This window comes from Artemia franciscana, chromosome 19, assembly GCF_032884065.1.
Source record: "Artemia franciscana chromosome 19, ASM3288406v1, whole genome shotgun sequence".
Taxonomy (NCBI): domain Eukaryota; kingdom Metazoa; phylum Arthropoda; class Branchiopoda; order Anostraca; family Artemiidae; genus Artemia; species Artemia franciscana.
Window position 1 is genome coordinate 23,324,495 of NC_088881.1, and position 18,292 is coordinate 23,342,786.

Sequence of the window (18,292 nt, forward strand, 5' to 3'; positions counted from 1 at the left end):
TTCTCTAATATTGTTATTAAAGTTAAAAAAAAAGTGTAAAAAATAGATGTTAACATGTTCAAGAATACATTATACGTGATAATAGAGGTGAGAGTTTTGAATTAGCCTTTGATCCTGTACATGTGATGAACTGCTTAAAATAATATAATCTCTTAAATCAAATTCTGCGGGAGTGGACAGCTTATCTCTTCGAGCGTTTAAGGCAATAATGCAATTTATTCTATCGTGTATGCTTTGTATTATAAGCCTGTCACTCGAAAAGGGCATTTTCCCTGATCAACTCAAAGTTGTAAAAGTGATATCACTTCATATAGGTGGCCCGAAAAAGGAAATTGAGAATTGGAGACCGATTTCGATCCTTACATTGCTCTCAAAAATATTAGAAAAAGTTGTTCATAAACTTCAATATAGTTTCATACAGGCTAATAGTTGGCTGAGTGAGACCCAATATGGATTTCGCAAAGGGCACTCGACGACGAATGCTTTGCAATAACTTATGGAATCAATTAACACTGGTATGGACGGAGGTGAAACACATTTGTCTGTATTTATAGATATTCGCGAAACATTCGATACAGGTGATTTTCAAACTCTACCAAGTCGGGTAGAGTCGTTAGGTGTCCATGGAAAGTGCTTAAAGTGGTTGGAAAGTTATCTCATAGAGGTATCCCTCAAATTAAAGTTGAATGATGTGCGCTCAGCAGCAATTCCAATGATGTGTGGAGTACCACAAAGTTCAGTGTTAAGTCCGCTGCTTTACCCCATCTATGTTGATATCATGCATCTTTATTTGAAAGACGTGTGTCTTATCTCATTTGCTGATAATACCATTTAACTGTGTTTGCCTCATCTGTGAAAGACCTGGTGAGAAAAGCTAATCTCATATTGGAAAGGCTGGAGATATTCACTTCATTAAGTCTATTTATTTATTTATTTTATTTCTAACCCGTCATACAATACAAAGTAAACAGAGACGGAGTATACAGACAAAACGAAAAAAAAAAGGAATATGAGAAAAAAAAAAAAAAAAAAAAAGAAACATCACAACAATGGAATAATTTATAAAGAACATTCGATGAAGCACTGAACCACTTTTGCATACATACAACTTTAAATATCACTGTACAGGAATACATACATACATACATGCATATTTAATTCCCATCAAAAAAAAAAAAAAAAAAAAAAAAAAAAAAAAAAAAAAAAAAAAAAAAAAAAAAAAAAAAAACTCACTACAAAAGAATACACAACACACAAGAAAAATAAAGAACACATGAGTATCTAACTACAAAAAATAAAAAAACCTATTGCCTCAAAGTAATTGCCCAAGGATGAGTAACAATATTAGAGTTATATCTGGCGATCTGGGCTAATATTGCTTCATTAGGGTTGATGATCCCATACCGACTTGTCACAATACGGTTACTTGTCCATGGTGGAAGCCGTAAGAGGTACTTTGCATATTTATAATATGTAGACCGCAATTTTTTCTTATCTTCCTTTTGGAAAATCCTCCAAAAGGAACTTAGATACAGATAATGAGGTAGTGCCATTGCATTATATAGATGGGCCAAAATCCGCCGATCAAACTGACGCTTATAAACTACAACACGGCTATACGCTAAAGAGATCCGCTTCTGCAGATGACTCTGCAAAAGATGACCTGTTTCAAGCATAGACCGACCAATAGGGATCCCCAAATAAACTATGTGTTCGGCAAGCCGAACAGTAGCACCACCCAGCCTAACATCAACAGCAGACCCTTGCTTAGCATTAAATAACAACACATCAGATTTCTTTTCGTTAAACTGAAGGCCTATTTTTCCATATTCTACTTGAAGCTGGATAAAATTCTCCTCTAAACCGTGAAGGAGGCGGCTCAAATTAAGTACATCGTCTGCATAGCTTATTAACGATAGATCAATTCCTCTCAGAATGTATGTCAGATTTGACTTAGATTGTGGTTTAACGATGCTGTTATTAAATGCGGTAGGTGATGTCAATGCACCCTGCCTTACACCTTTTTCAACGGGGAGTACCGGGTTATTTGTCAGGTTTGGTGTTATTGGTAGCTTAAGCCTAGCTTTTAAATTTTTATACATATCATATAAAGGGTTTAACATACTTGGATCAACACCTACTAGGCCCATATCTAAAATAATCTGCTCATGAATTAGTGAATCAAAGGCCCTTCTGACATCATGTGCAGCGAGAGCTATGCTCTCACCGCTTTTCTCAGCATCTATCAAAGCCGAAACAAGAGCAGAAAGAGCGTGACCACTACCAAGACTAGGCTGAAAACCAAATTGATGGTCTGGGACTGTGCATTTCGACCGCAGTTCATCGACAATAAGTGCCTCAAATAACTTACAAAAAACTGTAGCCACAGTTATAGGTCGGAAAGACGAGCACTGGCTAAGTGGCTTTCCCTTTTTAGGCACAGGTGTTAATATTCCTATTGAAAAAGAATCAGGCACTATACCCAGGTTAAAAATTATTTGAAAAAGCAGGGCAAGGTGCTCAAGGAACAGCTCGCTGCAAAACAGCAGGTGCTGAATTGATATACCATCACAGCCGCGCGATTTCTTTTTTTTTAGTTTTCTAATAGCAGAACGGATAGAACACCTCGTAATTTTAACACCCGGACTGTTTTCTTCTCGCTTTCGTGAGAAGAAATCATCCAGTTTCACACCAAAGCTTTTTTGTAGCTTGATATCAGGAGCCAAAAATTCATTTCTATAATGCTGAACCCAATTATCTCGAGATATTAAGGTCATTGTTACATGAGATCTTTCTTTAAACAATGAAGACCAAAGTTTATTTGGGTGGGTAAAGATAGCCTGAGATGAAGAACGAATAATTGCACTACGGTGTAGTGAAAGTTCTTTCGCGAATTTACGTTTACTATGAATTCGAAGCTTATTCACCCACCCGTCTCGAGGACATCCAGCCTCACGCCAAACCGAAAGCCAGAATTTTGCCGAACTACACGCGTTTTGAAGATTAACATTTGCAGACCAGCCTGGTACTTCGGTACCAGGCCACACCCGTCTAAATGGTACAGCTGACTGTTCAGCGAGACGTAATGCGTGCACAAGCTCACCACAATAAATATTCAACCGAATTCGTGATTCCACCGGATGGTTCTTAGAACTAACCATCAGCAGATCAAAAGGAACGCGGATTTTTGAAACAAGTTCATCACAAGTCGACTGAAATGAACTCATAGACGCACGTTTCCAATCACAAACAAAATAAGGACGCTTCTGGAGCCTTCCAGGAGGAGTCGGAACACTACTATTTAAATCAATATTGAAAAACAATGGAAAATGGTCAGATGTAAAATTTGAATCAGAAACAAGAACCTCACTCGGTGTAAGTGATTGAGTGTGCATAACATGATCTAGGTTTGACATACTTCCCGAATTATGAATATATGAAAAATTCTTATTCTTAGACGTGAGTATAAATTCATCACCTAACATACCGAGTAACATATTAGCACGATTAGAACTTGAACTGTTGTTGCCGCTCGGGTTTTCAAGATCACAGTTAAAGTCACCTGTTATCAGACACGAAAGTCCATGCTTTTTTATTTTATCAATACATTTGGATACCCTTGCAATACTTATGGCAAACTGTCTATCTGATCGATCATCACGATAGTCCGTAGGGAGGTAAACATTCACTATAACAATATCATGCATTTTGATAGCGAGAAAGTCTAATGCCGAGTCAAACATAGAAGTTGATAGAGAGGATCTAACGTAAGTCGCAAGGCCACCAGATGGCCGGCCATGAGTGCGAGAGCGTTTGGCTGCAACTGTAAAAACTTGATGGTTTGGTGACAGGTTCATTAACGGAAGGCTGAGAGAGGTTGCAAAATGTTCCTGCAAACACACAATATCATATCTTGAAAGAAGGTCCTCGATAAAAATAGACCGGTTAAGGATATTTCCATTTAAATTCCACGTTGCAACTGCATGCTTAGCACAAGCGGGTTCTAGATTCATTTTGGTAGGGAATTCATATTGATTATCGCTTTATTAGCCGGACATCTTATGTTATAGCATGTATGGCCTTTCTTTTTGCATATAATGCAGTACATATCTTTAGTGCACAAATTATCCTTCGTGGATGTGTGATTAGAAGCACCACAACGACCACATATAGGCGTCAATACGCAATTAGTCGCTAAGTGACCAACTCTATGGCACGAATAACATCTTTTTGGGAGAAATTTGAATTCTTCAGCAGGCAGCTTCTCATAACCGATTCGGACTGAGACTGCAAGAAAGTCTTCGAGATCCTTACTGGTCCCGAAATACAGCTTGAACACTTTGGAGCGCTCAAAGCTACCGATTTCTATTGCTTTTAATGCACATGGAACAAGGGATTCTATATCAGTCTGGGTCATACTAGGTGGAACCTTTTTCAAAACAGCAATAAACATTTTCTCTTTGAGCATGGCAGAGACCTCAGGCTTACTAACTTTCATTTTCTCAACGATCTTTTCAGCAGAAGATTTGGACTTGACGAATAATTTCCAGTCCTGTCTCACCTTTTTTAGCTCACTTATTTCGGCTGAGTTGGGGCAGATGGTATCCAAAAACTGCTTGCGAGCAATGGGATTATCAAGAGACTTTGGCATTTTAAGAACAACGGCATAGGATGTCTGGGGATTGACTGTTACAGGATTGGCGGGGCCTGGGACACTACTCGCTGAAGGGCAACATAGGCTCTGTGCTTTAGCCATAGACACAAAATTCTTAAATTCTAGACATAAATCATTTACCTTGCGGGTTAACGTAGCGCTTGCCTCGCCAGGAATTGTGGGGACTTCGTCCGGTTCGTATATAACAAACTTCGGCAGTTCCACTGAATTCTTATCACAGTAGTCTAAAACTTTCAAAATGTCTGCAAATGTATCAGCAACTTTCAGCCTTTCACTTGGTCGAGTAGCATAATTCGCCACAGACCAAATTGTTTTCTTCGCTTCGCTCACCAAATCGTCGGCGAAAAAATCGCAACCAGTTTTGATAATATCGGCATTTGCATTACCTTTTGATTTCGCCCGCACGACAAAATTTAATATAGCGTTATGTACTAGTCTATTAGGCTGCATCCCATGAAATGAATCCAGTTCACACACAGTTCCAGACTCAACGTCAGATAATCCATTAATTAGCAAAACAAACAAATCCAATCTTTTTTGCACAATTTCTCAGCAAACACAGGTAGATCAGTATTTGTACGAGTGACGTAGATAATGAGATTCAATCTTTACACTTTCATAATAGTTTATCCTTGTAACTTGAAAAAATAATCCGTCTAATTTAGCTTATGTTCACGCTTCAAAAGCAAGGTAATATCCAGAAAAATGTTATTTTTTGTTCGTCCACACTGAATGAAAGCTAGTTGAAGACTGATAATTGTGTAAAGATAATTTCAATGGCGTTATTTAGAGTTGGTACACCCCTGGATGTGTCTGGCGAAGTAACTTTACGTGGTAATCCAGTTCAGCAATTAGATCACCTCCGCTACCTTGGTTTTTATCTTGATTGCCATCTGGCACGAAAATTTCAAAACTTTGATGGAATTTCATCAAAACTTACTCGTGGGGTAAGCACACTTTGACGTCTTCAGCACTTTTTCCCTCAAAGAATGCTTCAAACTATATATTATTCATTGGTTTATCCACATATCTTCTACGGTTGCCTCCTATGGAGCAGTAACTTCTTATGCAACTAAAGTAGAATGCAAGATCTACAAATAAATTAGAACAATCGGCAGGTATGTCCAGGATGTACATGACACATCTGCTTGTTTTAGGTCCCTGAAGCTCTTTAATATGGATCAGATAAAAGATTACCAGGCCTCTCCTAATTCCTGTACGTTTTAAGGTTCGACTTTGGGACGCAGCCTCTTTAACTCTTTAAGAAAACGAAGTTTTTTCCATATTATTTCTGTACGTTTTTCTACAATCCATAATGGATGTAATTTAATAATAATTTTCCATGTTTATTTTCTCGCTTTCTGTATCAATAAATTCAAACTGACAAAATTATCTAATTTTGATAATTTTAATAGTTTAGCAGCTTAATCAAAAATTTAGCAGCTAGTGGTTTTTAACCACCCGCCTGCGGTTTATGGGCCCAGCGTGCTTCCGCTGCGCCAAGCTGCTGTTATGCTTGTTATCAAACAAGTTATTACAATAGAAAATTTCACCAACGGCTTCAATTAGGAAATCAATTTAAATGGTTCTTTTAACTTGCTTCCATCAAGCCTTACCCCCGCTTCAGTATAAATTCTTGTGAACATTCCAGTATGTAATTCTGATCACATGTTTCCATGTTTATTTTCTCCCTTTCTGTATCAATAAATTCAAACTGACAAAATTACCTAATTTTACAAATTTTAAAAAGTTAGCAGCTAACGGTTTCGATCCACCGACCTCTGGGTTATGGGCCCAGCACGCTTTCGCTACGCCAAGCCGCTGTTAGTGTAAGAATTTTTCAAACAAGTGATGTTATTACAAGAGAAAATTTTACCTTCAATGGGGAAATGGGTTTTTCTAAGCTAGAAAATCGGGGGGTTAAGATTTTCCTCCGAAACTTTCAAGGGCACTTACTCGGAGAATTCCGCGTCGAATGAGTCTTCGTACACCCAGATCCGATGTCGGCTGTGACCTGTAGGCGTCGAGAAAAAAAAAGGAGAACATGAACAATAAGTGGCTATGCGTGGTTTCTGGAAAACAGGGAAGGAGTTATCGGATCGAGCTGAAATTACGCGGATAAGCTCCTGGGCTCTAGGGGACCTTAACTTGTGAATTTCAGCCCGATCGGACAACGTTAAAGGGGGACTGGGGTTGGGTGGTCGAAACTTTCGGCCAGATTTTCCCCATGAAGGAAAAGTCGGAGGGGGATGAAATTTGGCAGGTTTCTTAGTTGGAGCTCGGGCTACGAAACGCATCCCTCCCCATCCCTCTGCGACCACTGGAACCGAAGATCGCTTAACATTGTCGTGGTTCGCCTCTTTAAAGAGGCACGAGTGTGCCACCTTGATAACATAGTTGATTTCCGTCATAGTACCACGTCTTCATTTTCAATGAAACACCTGGGTCCATCTGTATGGAATGAGCTACCATTGAGCATCAGGGCGGAGACACGAGGTCCTTCGAAATATGAAATTTCGTTAAGATCCGATCAACCATTCGTAAGTTAAAAATACCGAATTTTTTCTAATTTTTCCTCTCCCTTCAGCCCCCGGATGGTCGAATGGGGGAAAGTCAATTCGTGCAGGTCCCTGACACCAAAATCCAAAATTACCGAATTCTTTAAATCACTGGAACCCCCCCCCTAACTCCACCAAAGAGAGCGGATCCAGTCGGGTTACATCAATCACGTATTTACGGTATTTCTTTATTCTACCCACCAAGTTTCATCCCGATCTCTCCACTATAAGCGTTTCCCAAGATTTCTTGTTTCCCCCTCCAACTCCCTCCAATGTAACCAGATCTGGTTATGATTTAAAATAAGAGCACTGAGACATGGCTTCCTTCTAAATATACAATTTCATTAAGATCCGGTCACCCGTTCGTAAGTTAAAATTACCTCATTTTTCTCATTTTTCCGAATTAACACCCCCCCCCCCCAACTCTTCCAAACAGAGCAGATTCAGTCTGGTTATGTCGATCACGTATCTAGGACTTGTGCTTATTCTTCCCACCAAGTTTCATCCCGATCTCTCCACTCTTAATGTTTTCCAAGATTTCCTGTTTTCCCCTCCAACTTCCCAAATATCACCGGATACGGTCGAGATTTTAAAATAAGAGCTCTGAAACACGAGGTCCTTCTAAATATCAAATTTAATTAAGATCCGATCACCCATTCGTAAATAAAAAATATCTCATTTTTTTCAATTTTTCCTCTTCCTCGAGCCCCCTAGATGGTCGAATCGGGGAAACGACTGTTATCATCTCAATTTAAGCAGGTCCATGAGACACTACCAATTTTCATCGTCCTAGCAAATCCAGAAGCACTAAACTCAACAAAGCACTGGAAATCCCTCCCAATTTCCCCAAAGAGAGTGGATCCGGTCAAGTTATGTCAATAACGTATCTAGAGCTTGTGTTATTTCTTCCCATCAAGTTTCATTCCAATCTCTCCAAACTAAGCGTTTTCGAAGATTTCCGGTTTCCAAGAATTCTGTTTCCCCCTCCACTCCCCCCTATGTGCCCGGATCCGATTCGAATTGGAAATGGAGTATCTGAGACATAAGATCTCTCTATATATCAAGTTTCATTAAGATCCGATCACCTATTCGTAAGATAAAGATACCTCAATTATTGAGTTGTCCAAGATTTCGGGATTCCCCCAAAAAATCCCCTAATGTCACCAGATCTGGTCGTGATTTAAAATAAGAGCTCTGAAGCACAAGATTCTTCTAAATATCACATTTCAGTAAGATCTGATCACTCGTTCGTAAGTTAAAAATACCTCATTTTTTCCAATTTTTCAGAATTATCCCTCCCCCAAACTCTCCAAAGAGAGAAAATCTGATATGGTTATTTCAATCACTTATCTAGGATTTTTGCTTATTTATCCCAGCAAGTATCATCACGATCTCTCCACTCTAAGCGTTTTCCAAAATTTCCGGTTTCTTCCTCCAAATCCCCCCCCACGTCACCGGTTCCGGTAAGGATTTGAAATAAGAGCTCTGAGACACGTAGTCCCTCCAAAAATAAAAATTCATTAGGATCCAATCAACAGTTCATAGGTTCAAAATACCTCATTTTTTCTAATTTTTTCGAAGTACCAAATTAGCCCCCCCCCAACTCCCCCAAAGAGAGCAGATCCGTTCCTGTTATGTCAATAACATATCTAGGACTTGTGCTTTTTCTTCCCACCAAGTTTCATCCCGATATCTCCACTCGCGCTTTCCAAGATTTCCAGTACCCCCCTAACACCCCTTATGACACTGGATCCAGTCGGGATTTAAATAAGAGGTCTGACTTACGAGGTCCTTATAAATATAAAATTTCACCAAGATCCAATCGCTCGTTTGCAAGTTAAAAATACCTCATTTTTCTAATTTTTCAAATTAATTTCTAATTTAATCTGGTCTGATCCCTGATGCGCCTGCCAAATTTCATCGTCCTAGATTATCTGGAAGTGCCAAAACTAGCAAAACCGGGACAGACAGACAGACAGAAAGAGATTGCGATCGCTATGTCACTTGGTAAATATCAAGTGCCATAAAAATCCCTAAAACCGCAAACTTGCACAACAGACGCCATCATTAAGCGTTTTCATAAAAGTATTAAACTAATTTCACTCACTTGCTCATTTTCACTATCTTGACTATTTTCCTTCTCAATTTCTTTAATTATTTTTTTTCTTTCTTACCCTTGATGAACTAGTACTTTAAGTTACGTTGAAATTTGTTTTCTTTCATTGTCCCTTTCCAAACGATTAAAAAATCATAACCAAAATTACGTATCCTTGGCATTGCATATTGCAATGCCAAGCCCTCTTGTATGTACGAAGTGAATTAAACTCACGAGCAAAAAAAATACTTTACCACGGTATTCGAATAGTAGATTCTGTCACTGCAGGAACTATGAAATCATCTGATGCTACATGCCATCGATGGCCAAACAACCTCAAGGCAGGCATCTTTTTACCAAGATTTGAACTTCACAAACAGTTTTCAGAAGCAGTGATAAATAAATCCTTCATTACCCTAAAAGATTTGGTCTATCTATACATCGGTAAAATGATAAGAACTAATGAGAGCTTTTTCTATGAAAAAACGGATTAAATTTCTGAATATATAGCATAAGCATTGGCAAAAATATGGGGGGCCAAGGGTCCATGGTCCTTCTAGATTTTGAAAAATACTCAGTAATGTGGCATTTACTTTTATTTTTGGCATGTTTGCTGAATGTTGTTTAATTAAAAAAAAAGATTTTACTTTGAATTGTATTGAATTGTATCCAAAACCTTCTAGTTTGTTTAATCTTACTTCACTGTACAGATCGCTATCAGATGATATACTGGGATTCTTTAACTCTAGAATTACCACTTTGAAAACTGAGAGGTTTCTTAGACACAAACTTTCGTTTTGTAATAGTTTTTTCTTTTAGTATTAATAAATTGATTGATTGAAATGCAAAAATAATTTTAAAACCTTAAAATAAGCATTTTATTGAATTCTCACTTTATTTATTGTAGCCAACGTTTTAATATGATTTCTTCAGCAAGAGCTTTGAAACTTACTTCAGGACACGAACAAATTCTTGACTTAATTAAACTTCTCTTTAAATGCTTTTGGTACCACATGTGTATTTGTCTATTGGAGAGAAACAATCAAGACCTTTTTAACCTCCTTCTGTATAAATAAAAGCATTCTTGAATATAGCCCTCTCACATCTATATATATAAAAATAAGTTGTCTGTGTGTGTGTCGAGTAACGTCATGTTTGTGTGTCGACTGACGTCATGTTTGTCGACTGACGTCATTATAAAGATTGAGCTGTATGCGTCATGAAGTTGTTTGTCGACTGACGTCATGTTTTTCAACTGATGAAATTACATACCAGGACACAAATGACGACGGGGACACAGGGAATATAAATGACGACCGGGAACCTCAAAGAGAAATTACAGACTGGGACACCTGGACACAAATCACAACCGGGACACAGGGAATATAAATGACGACCGGGACACAGGGACACAACTACAACGGGGACACCGGGGGCACAGGGGGGATACATAAATGACGATCAGGACACAGGGATTGTTCGAATAGAAATTACAGACCGGGACACAAATGACGACCGGGACACCGGGACACAGGGAATATAAATGACGACCGGGACACTCAAAGAGAAATTACAAACTGGGACACCGGGACACAAATGACGACCGGGACACAGGGAACATTCCCATGATTCCAACGGATCTGCCTTTTCAATTTAAAAGATTGCAATTCCCAATTCGATTAGCATTTGCAATCACCATTAACAAAGCTCAAGGTCAATCATTAGAAAAATGTGGTATAGATCTTAATGCTGATTGTTTTTCCCATGGACAATTGTACGTTGCATGTTCGAGGGTCGGTAAACCTGACAATCTATTTATATGCAGCGACAATTGGACAGCAAAGAATGTTGTATATTCGCAAGTTTTACGCAGTTAATTTGTATTGTATCTATCTATCTATCTATCTATATAAAAACAAGTTGTGTGGATGCATGTTTGTTTGTTTGTAAAAAGAGCGTTTGCATATGACGTCATTATTAGTACATAAGGCTTTGTATATGCACAGACAATGGGAAAGCCAAGAATGTTGTATATATATATATATATATATATATATATATATATATATATATATATATATATATATATATATATATATATACATATATATACAACATTGCGAATATACAACATTCTTGGCTGTCCCATTGTCGGTGCATATAAAAAGATTGTCAGGTTTACCGACTCTTGAACATGCAACATATAATTGTCCATGGGAAAAACAATCTGTATTCAGATCTATACCTCATTATTCTAATGATTGCCCTTGAGCTTTGTTGATGGTGATTGCTAATCGAACATTCCCTGTGTCCTGGTGGTATGTGTCCCAATGTGGTATAGATCTTAATGCTGATTGTTTTTCCCATGGACAATTGTATGTTGCATGTTCGAGGGTCGGTAAACCTGACAATCTATTTATATGCAGCGACAATTGGACAGCAAAGAATGTTGTATATTCGCAAGTTTTACGCAGTTAATTTGTATTGTATCTATCTATCTATCTATCTATATAAAAACAAGTTGTGTGGATGCATGTTTGTTTGTTTGTAAAAAGAGCGTTTGCATATGACGTCATTATTAGTACATAAGGCTTTGTATATGCACAGACAATGGGAAAGCCAAGAATGTTGTATATATATATATATATATATATATATATATATATATATATATATATATATATATATATATATATATACATATATATACAACATTGCGAATATACAACATCCTTGGCTGTCCCATTGTCGGTGCATATAAAAAGATTGTCAGGTTTACCGACTCTTGAACATGCAACATATAATTGTCCATGGGAAAAACAATCTGTATTCAGATCTATACCTCATTATTCTAATGATTGCCCTTGAGCTTTGTTGATGGTGATTGCTAATCGAACATTCCCTGTGTCCTGGTCGTCATTTATATATCTCCCTGTGCCCACCGGCATCCCCGTTGTAGTTGTGTCCCTGTGTCCTGGTCGTTATTTATATTCCCTGTGTACCGGTCGTCATTTGTGTCCCGGTGTCCCAGTCTGTAGTTTCTCTTTGAGTGTCGCGGTCGTCATTTATATTCTCTGTGTCCCGGTCGTCATTTGTGTTCCGGTCTGTAATTTCTCTTTGAGTGTCCTGGTCGTCATTTATATTCCCTGTGCCCCGGTCGTCATTTGTGTCCCGGTGCTTTGTTGATGGTGATTGCTAATCGAACATTCCTTGTGTGCCGGTCGCTTTCTCTGTGAGTGTCCCGGTCGTCATTTATATTCCCTATGTCCCGGTTGTCATTTGTGTCCCGATGTCCCGGTCTGTAATTTCGTCAGTCGACAAATATGACGTCGGTCGACACACAAACATGACGTCAGTAGACAGACACACAGATAAACAACTTATTTTTATATATATAGATGTCCCGGTGTCCTGGTCGTCATTTGTGTCCCGATGTCCCGGTCTGTAATTTCGTCATCGACAAACATGACGTCAGTCGACACATAAACATGATGTCAGAAGACAGACACACAGACAAACAACTTATTTATATATAAAACAACTTATAGACAAACAACTTATTATATATAAAAATAAGTTGTCTGTCTGTCTGTGGATCAGGTGACGTCATGTTTCTGTGTTGACTGACGTCATGAAATTAGTTGTCGTCATTTTTGCTTTGATAAGTTGTCTGTCTGTGGATCAGGTGACGTCATGTTTCTGTGTCGACTGACGTCATGAAGTTAGTTGTCGTCATTTTTGCTATGACGGTGACGTCATTGGCTGCACCACCAGAGACATTGAAGACTTTTCTTACTGGAACTACGTCAGAATCTAAGCGTTTTTTGTCAGAAATCAGAAAATACAACTCATGTTTCCAAATGACGTCGTTTGGAGCCCAAATCGAAAATCCAGATCAATTTATGTCTACTTTCAAAGTAAAAGGGCAAATTTATCATAGAGCAAGGTCCCAGCTACCATTCTCAGGCGAGAATCATAAATTTTTAAAATTGTACTTCATCAGTGATAGAAATTCTGAATTGAATGCACGTTGCGAAATTTCTCCCAACGTTGAAAGGACAATCGTTTCCCAATTGCAATATCTTTTCCATGAAAATAATAATTTAGTGCGTCTGTTCAAAACAGCCATCGATTTGATGCCTACTGATACGCATAAAATTGTTATTTCTGCTGACAAAACGCCTCCTGGCCAACATGTGCGTAGATACAATGCTCCAACTATCGACGAAGTGGCAATCGTTATGGTCGGTGATCAGTTTTTACCTCGAGATATTATTCTTCATAAGCGAAACGCTCAGTTGTTAAGAATTGCTGAAACTCATCGATGCTACGATGCCCTACAATATCCTATCATTTTTTGGGATGGAGCCGACGGCTATCACTTTAATATTAAATTGATGAATCCAGCCACTAACAAAGAAATGAATAAGAAATGCAGTGCAATGCATTATTATTCCTATAGACTAATGATTCGGCAGGATGAAGAAAATTATATTTTAAAATGCCGAGAATTGTTTCACCAATTTGTCATTGATATGTATGCTAAAATTGAATCAGAACGTTTGCTATATATCCGCCTGAATCAGACCAAGCTCTGCTCTGAACAATACATTCATTTGCGAGATGCAGTTATAAATGACGGTAATACCACAAACGTTGGAAGATTAATAATTTTACCTTCGTCATATGCTGGCAGTCCCCGTCATACGCATGAATATGCTCAAGATGCTATTGCGTATGTTCGTCTTTATGGTCGTCCAGATTTATTTATTACATTTACATGTAATCAATCTTGGGATGAGATACTGCAGCTTTTACTTCAAGGACAATCGGCGGTTCATAGGCATGACATTACGGCCCGTGTCTTCCGGCAAAAGTTGAAATCACTGATAAACTACATAGTAAAATTGAAATGTTTGGGTCAGTGCGATGCTGGATGTACTCAGTGGAATGGCAAAAACGAGGTTTGCCACACGCACATATACTAATCTGGCTACATAAAAAAATTACTTCGAACGAAATTGATGATGTGATTTCTGCTGAAATACCTGATAAAATGTCGATAAGGGGTTACATAATATTATTGTAAAAAATATGATACATGGACCTTGCGGTGCACTGAACGAAAATTCACCATGCATGGCCAAAGGAAGGTGCACAAAGCAATATCCTCGACTTTTAGTATCCAACACAATTACTGGCAATGATGGTTACCCACAATATAGAAGAAGATCTACTGAAGATGGCGGTAAAACAGCAATAATAAAGAAGCGTAACGGTACCACCATCAAAGTAGATAACCAGTGGGTTGTTCCATATTCCCCAATATTATCAAAAACATTTAATGCACACATAAACGTTGAATACTGTAACTCCGTAAAGGCAATCAAATACATATGTAAATACGTCAACAAAGGCAGTGACATGGCAGTTTTTGGCTTGCAGCCCGAAATCAAAGATTTCGACGAAATCGTACAATATCAGGCTGGAAGATACATAAGCAGTAATGAAGCTGTTTGGCGAATTCTTTCATTTCCGATACATGAACATAGTCCAGCTGTTGTTCACTTAGCGGTACATTTACAGAATGGTCAACGTGTTTATTTCTCGGAAACCAACGTGCAACAAAGAGCCCTGAATCCACCGGATACAAAATTAACAGCTTTTTTTTTCGCTTTGCAAAAATGATTCTTTTGCAAAAAAAAAACTGCTGTATACTGAAGTGCCTTCGTATTACGCATGGAATACTAAAAATAAAGTATTTGAACGTCGAAAACAGGGTAAGTCAGTCGACGGCCAACCTACCATCTTCAAAGATACCACGATAGGAAGACTCTACACCGTTCACCCCAATAAACATGAATGCTTCTTTCTACGCCTGCTTTTGGTGAATGTACCCGGTCCGACATCCTTTGAGTATTTGAGAACTGTAAACGGTACTATACATGACACTTACCGTAGTGCATGCCAAGCTCTGAATTTATTGGAGAATGACCAACACTGGGATAACTGCATCAATGACGCGTGCGAAACGTCAACCCCAAGTCAAATTCATGCATTGTTTGGCATCATTTTAACAACTTGCTCTCCATCAGCTCCTACAGAGTTATGGGAAAAATATAAGTCAAAAATGTCCGAAGATATACTCCATCGAAAACAATTAGAGACGTCAGATATGACTTTTGATTTTATATAAGAAATTTATAACTACACTTTAGTTATTATAGAAGATTTGTGCGTACGTATGGCAAACAAACCTCTTCAGGATTTGGGAATGCCTTCACCTAACCGTATCGCTGCTGTTTTGACATGGGTAGAATTGGATCGTGAACAAAGTTACAGTACGAGTGATCTATTGTTGTATGTACAAAATAACATTTCCAAGTTAACGTCAGAACAAAAAGACTTTATGATACGATAATGCATTGTGTCGATAACAACGTTGGAGAAATTTTCTTTTTGGATGCGCCAGGAGGTACTGGTAAAACGTTTGTGATAAAACTGATTCTGGCATCAATTCGATCAAAAAATCATATAGCGTTGGCAATTGCGTCGTCCGGAATAGCCGCAACATTGCTGCCTGGTGGAAGAACTGCTCATTCCGCTTTGGAATTGCCTCTGAATTTGCATTCTACAGAAACTCCCATGTGCAATATTTCCAAATCATCTGGGATGGGTAAAGTATTGCAACAATGCAAACTTATTATTTGGGATGAGTGCACAATGGCACACAAAAAATCGCTCGAGGCTCTGGATCAATGCTTTAAAGATTTGAGAGGGAAGTTGAAACCCTTTGGCAGCACATTAATATTGCTTGCGGGAGATTTCAGGCAAATATTACCTATAATACCTAGATCAACTTCTGCAGACGAAATGAATGCTCGCCTGAAAAATTCTAATTTATGGGCACACGTAAAAATATTAAAATTAACTACAAATATGTGAGTCCGATTGCAAAACGATGACTCTGGTCAAACATTCTCAAATCAATTGCTGGCAATTGGAAACGGAAAGCTCCCAGTAGACTCAATTTCAGGAATTATACAACTACCTGCTGATTTCTGTAATTTAGTGACGTCCAAAAATGAATTGATTGAAAAAGTATTTCTGAATATTCTAAAAAATTATAAAAATAATAAATGGCTAAGTGAAAGAGCGATTCTCGCGCAAAAGTTTTGACTATCCTGCAAGATTAAGAAAACTTAAGCTACCTTTACTATTTTACAGCAGACAAAGTGGAAACATGATCATGAACAAGAAGCTATTAACCAGTGAAATGCCACCATCTTATCTCCAACTAGGTACCCAGCAGAAGACTAGGGGCCACTCAGTAAAACAGGTTAAGAAGAGAGCTAGGCAGCAAACCACTTCTTCTCCAATATGGTAAAGAGTTTCTGTGTATTCAACAGTTTTTGTAAAAAAAGAAAAAAAATGTCAGTTTCAACATTAAATAGCTAAAGATAAATATTCAGGAGCTCATTTTGTGTTGAACACAAGAAACTAATTGAATTGAATATTCGTTTCTTATCTGGGTGTATTGAATACAGTGTCAACATTTTGGATATTCAAAATATTATTACAGCTTCAAGAGATGGTGTTTAAGTCACAGCTAAGCAGAGTTATCCTGTTTTGAAGGAAAATTGTTCAAAGTGCACTGTTAAATCATTGGTGCCTTTATCCTAGAATTGTGTCCTACTGGAATTCATTAACTGCTGAAACAGTAACAGCCTCTACTGTTTCAGCATTCAAATGCATTTTGCATTTTCAAATTAGGAGGACAAATACTTTTATGGTAGTAGCTATTACATTGGGAAAGAGTGTTGTTTAGGGAATTAAATGGTGCTTAACTTTGTTATTACAGTTTCTATTTCAGAAACCCATATCATTCACTGAACAAATTTTTTTATAATTTTCCAAGGGTCTGCTCTTGAAATAATGTACATGCCTGGGTAAATCAAACAACACTGTGTGAGCCCAAACGTTCAAACTATTCTTGATCATGGCTCCAGGACTCCTGTGAAAACTCCCATGGAGTGATGGGGTTCTTGAGCACCAATTGAGCCTCAAGCCTAACTTGGGGAGGTGTTGAGGCTAAAGCCTCCCAAGGAACAGATTCAGATTAAAATTCAGACACAGAGAATCTCCAGTGATAGTCTCCAATGATGTTTAATTGTAGGCTATTGTCAAAAGTTAGCTACAATTATTCTGCATATTACAAAGTAAGAAATGTTTTCTTCTCATTAGTTTGACTCTAATTGTCAAGAGAATACAAAATTATATTGGATCAAATCTTCTTTGGTATCTATCTCAACACAGTTTCCATAAAAAATGTTCATGTAATACACATCTTTTGGAAGTAGTTACTGACTTCCATAGAATGGCAGATGAAGGTCTTATGTTTGATTGTATCTATATAGATTTTTCTAAGGTGTTTGATAAAATTTCCACTCTGCTTTTACTTCAAAAGTGTGAGGTATATCACCTTGGTGCCAGAACATTGAATTAGAATGGTGATTATATAACAGGCAGGAAGCAGGAAGTGATTGTAGGTGATGCTTTGTCCTCTGCTGAGATGGTTTTAAGTGGTGTTCAACAAGGTAGTTTCCATAGTCTGGTACTTTTCTGCCTTTTCATCAATGATTTGCCTTTTGTTGTCCACCATTCCACAGTTAAAATGTTTCCAGATGATGTAAAGCTTTACTGCTCCTTGACAAATTCAGATGAAGCTTCATTGCTTCAAAAAGACTTGGATGCAGTGCACAATTGGTGTACTGTCAACTCCCAAGTTTGTCAATGAAAATAAGTGTAGGGTTGTCCATTACTTTCACAAAGTAGATCAAAGTTATCATTACCATCATGCTTGACATTCAATTTTACCAGCTGAAAATGTCCATGGCCTTTGTGTTCATTCTGATTCTAGTCTTAAGTTTGACAAGCATGTCTCTGAAGTAACTTGTAAGGCAA

General features: G+C 38.0%; 1 protein-coding gene across 4 annotated transcripts in view; it reads right to left on the minus strand.

Annotated features, from left to right (window-relative positions):
* The window catches only part of LOC136039445 (diacylglycerol lipase-beta-like), a 121,850-nt gene that overhangs the window by 101,230 nt on the left and 2,328 nt on the right, over positions 1 to 18,292 (minus strand). For 3 of the 4 annotated variants that reach the window (XM_065723200.1, XM_065723199.1, XM_065723202.1), the window contains exon 2: positions 9,583 to 9,744. In XM_065723200.1, the coding sequence (XP_065579272.1) occupies positions 9,583 to 9,677 (95 nt within the window). In that variant the 5' untranslated portion in view covers positions 9,678 to 9,744. Of the gene's footprint in view, positions 1 to 9,582; positions 9,745 to 16,539; positions 16,723 to 18,292 lie in introns of those variants that run through there. The other variant, XM_065723201.1, reaches the window with a different exon arrangement.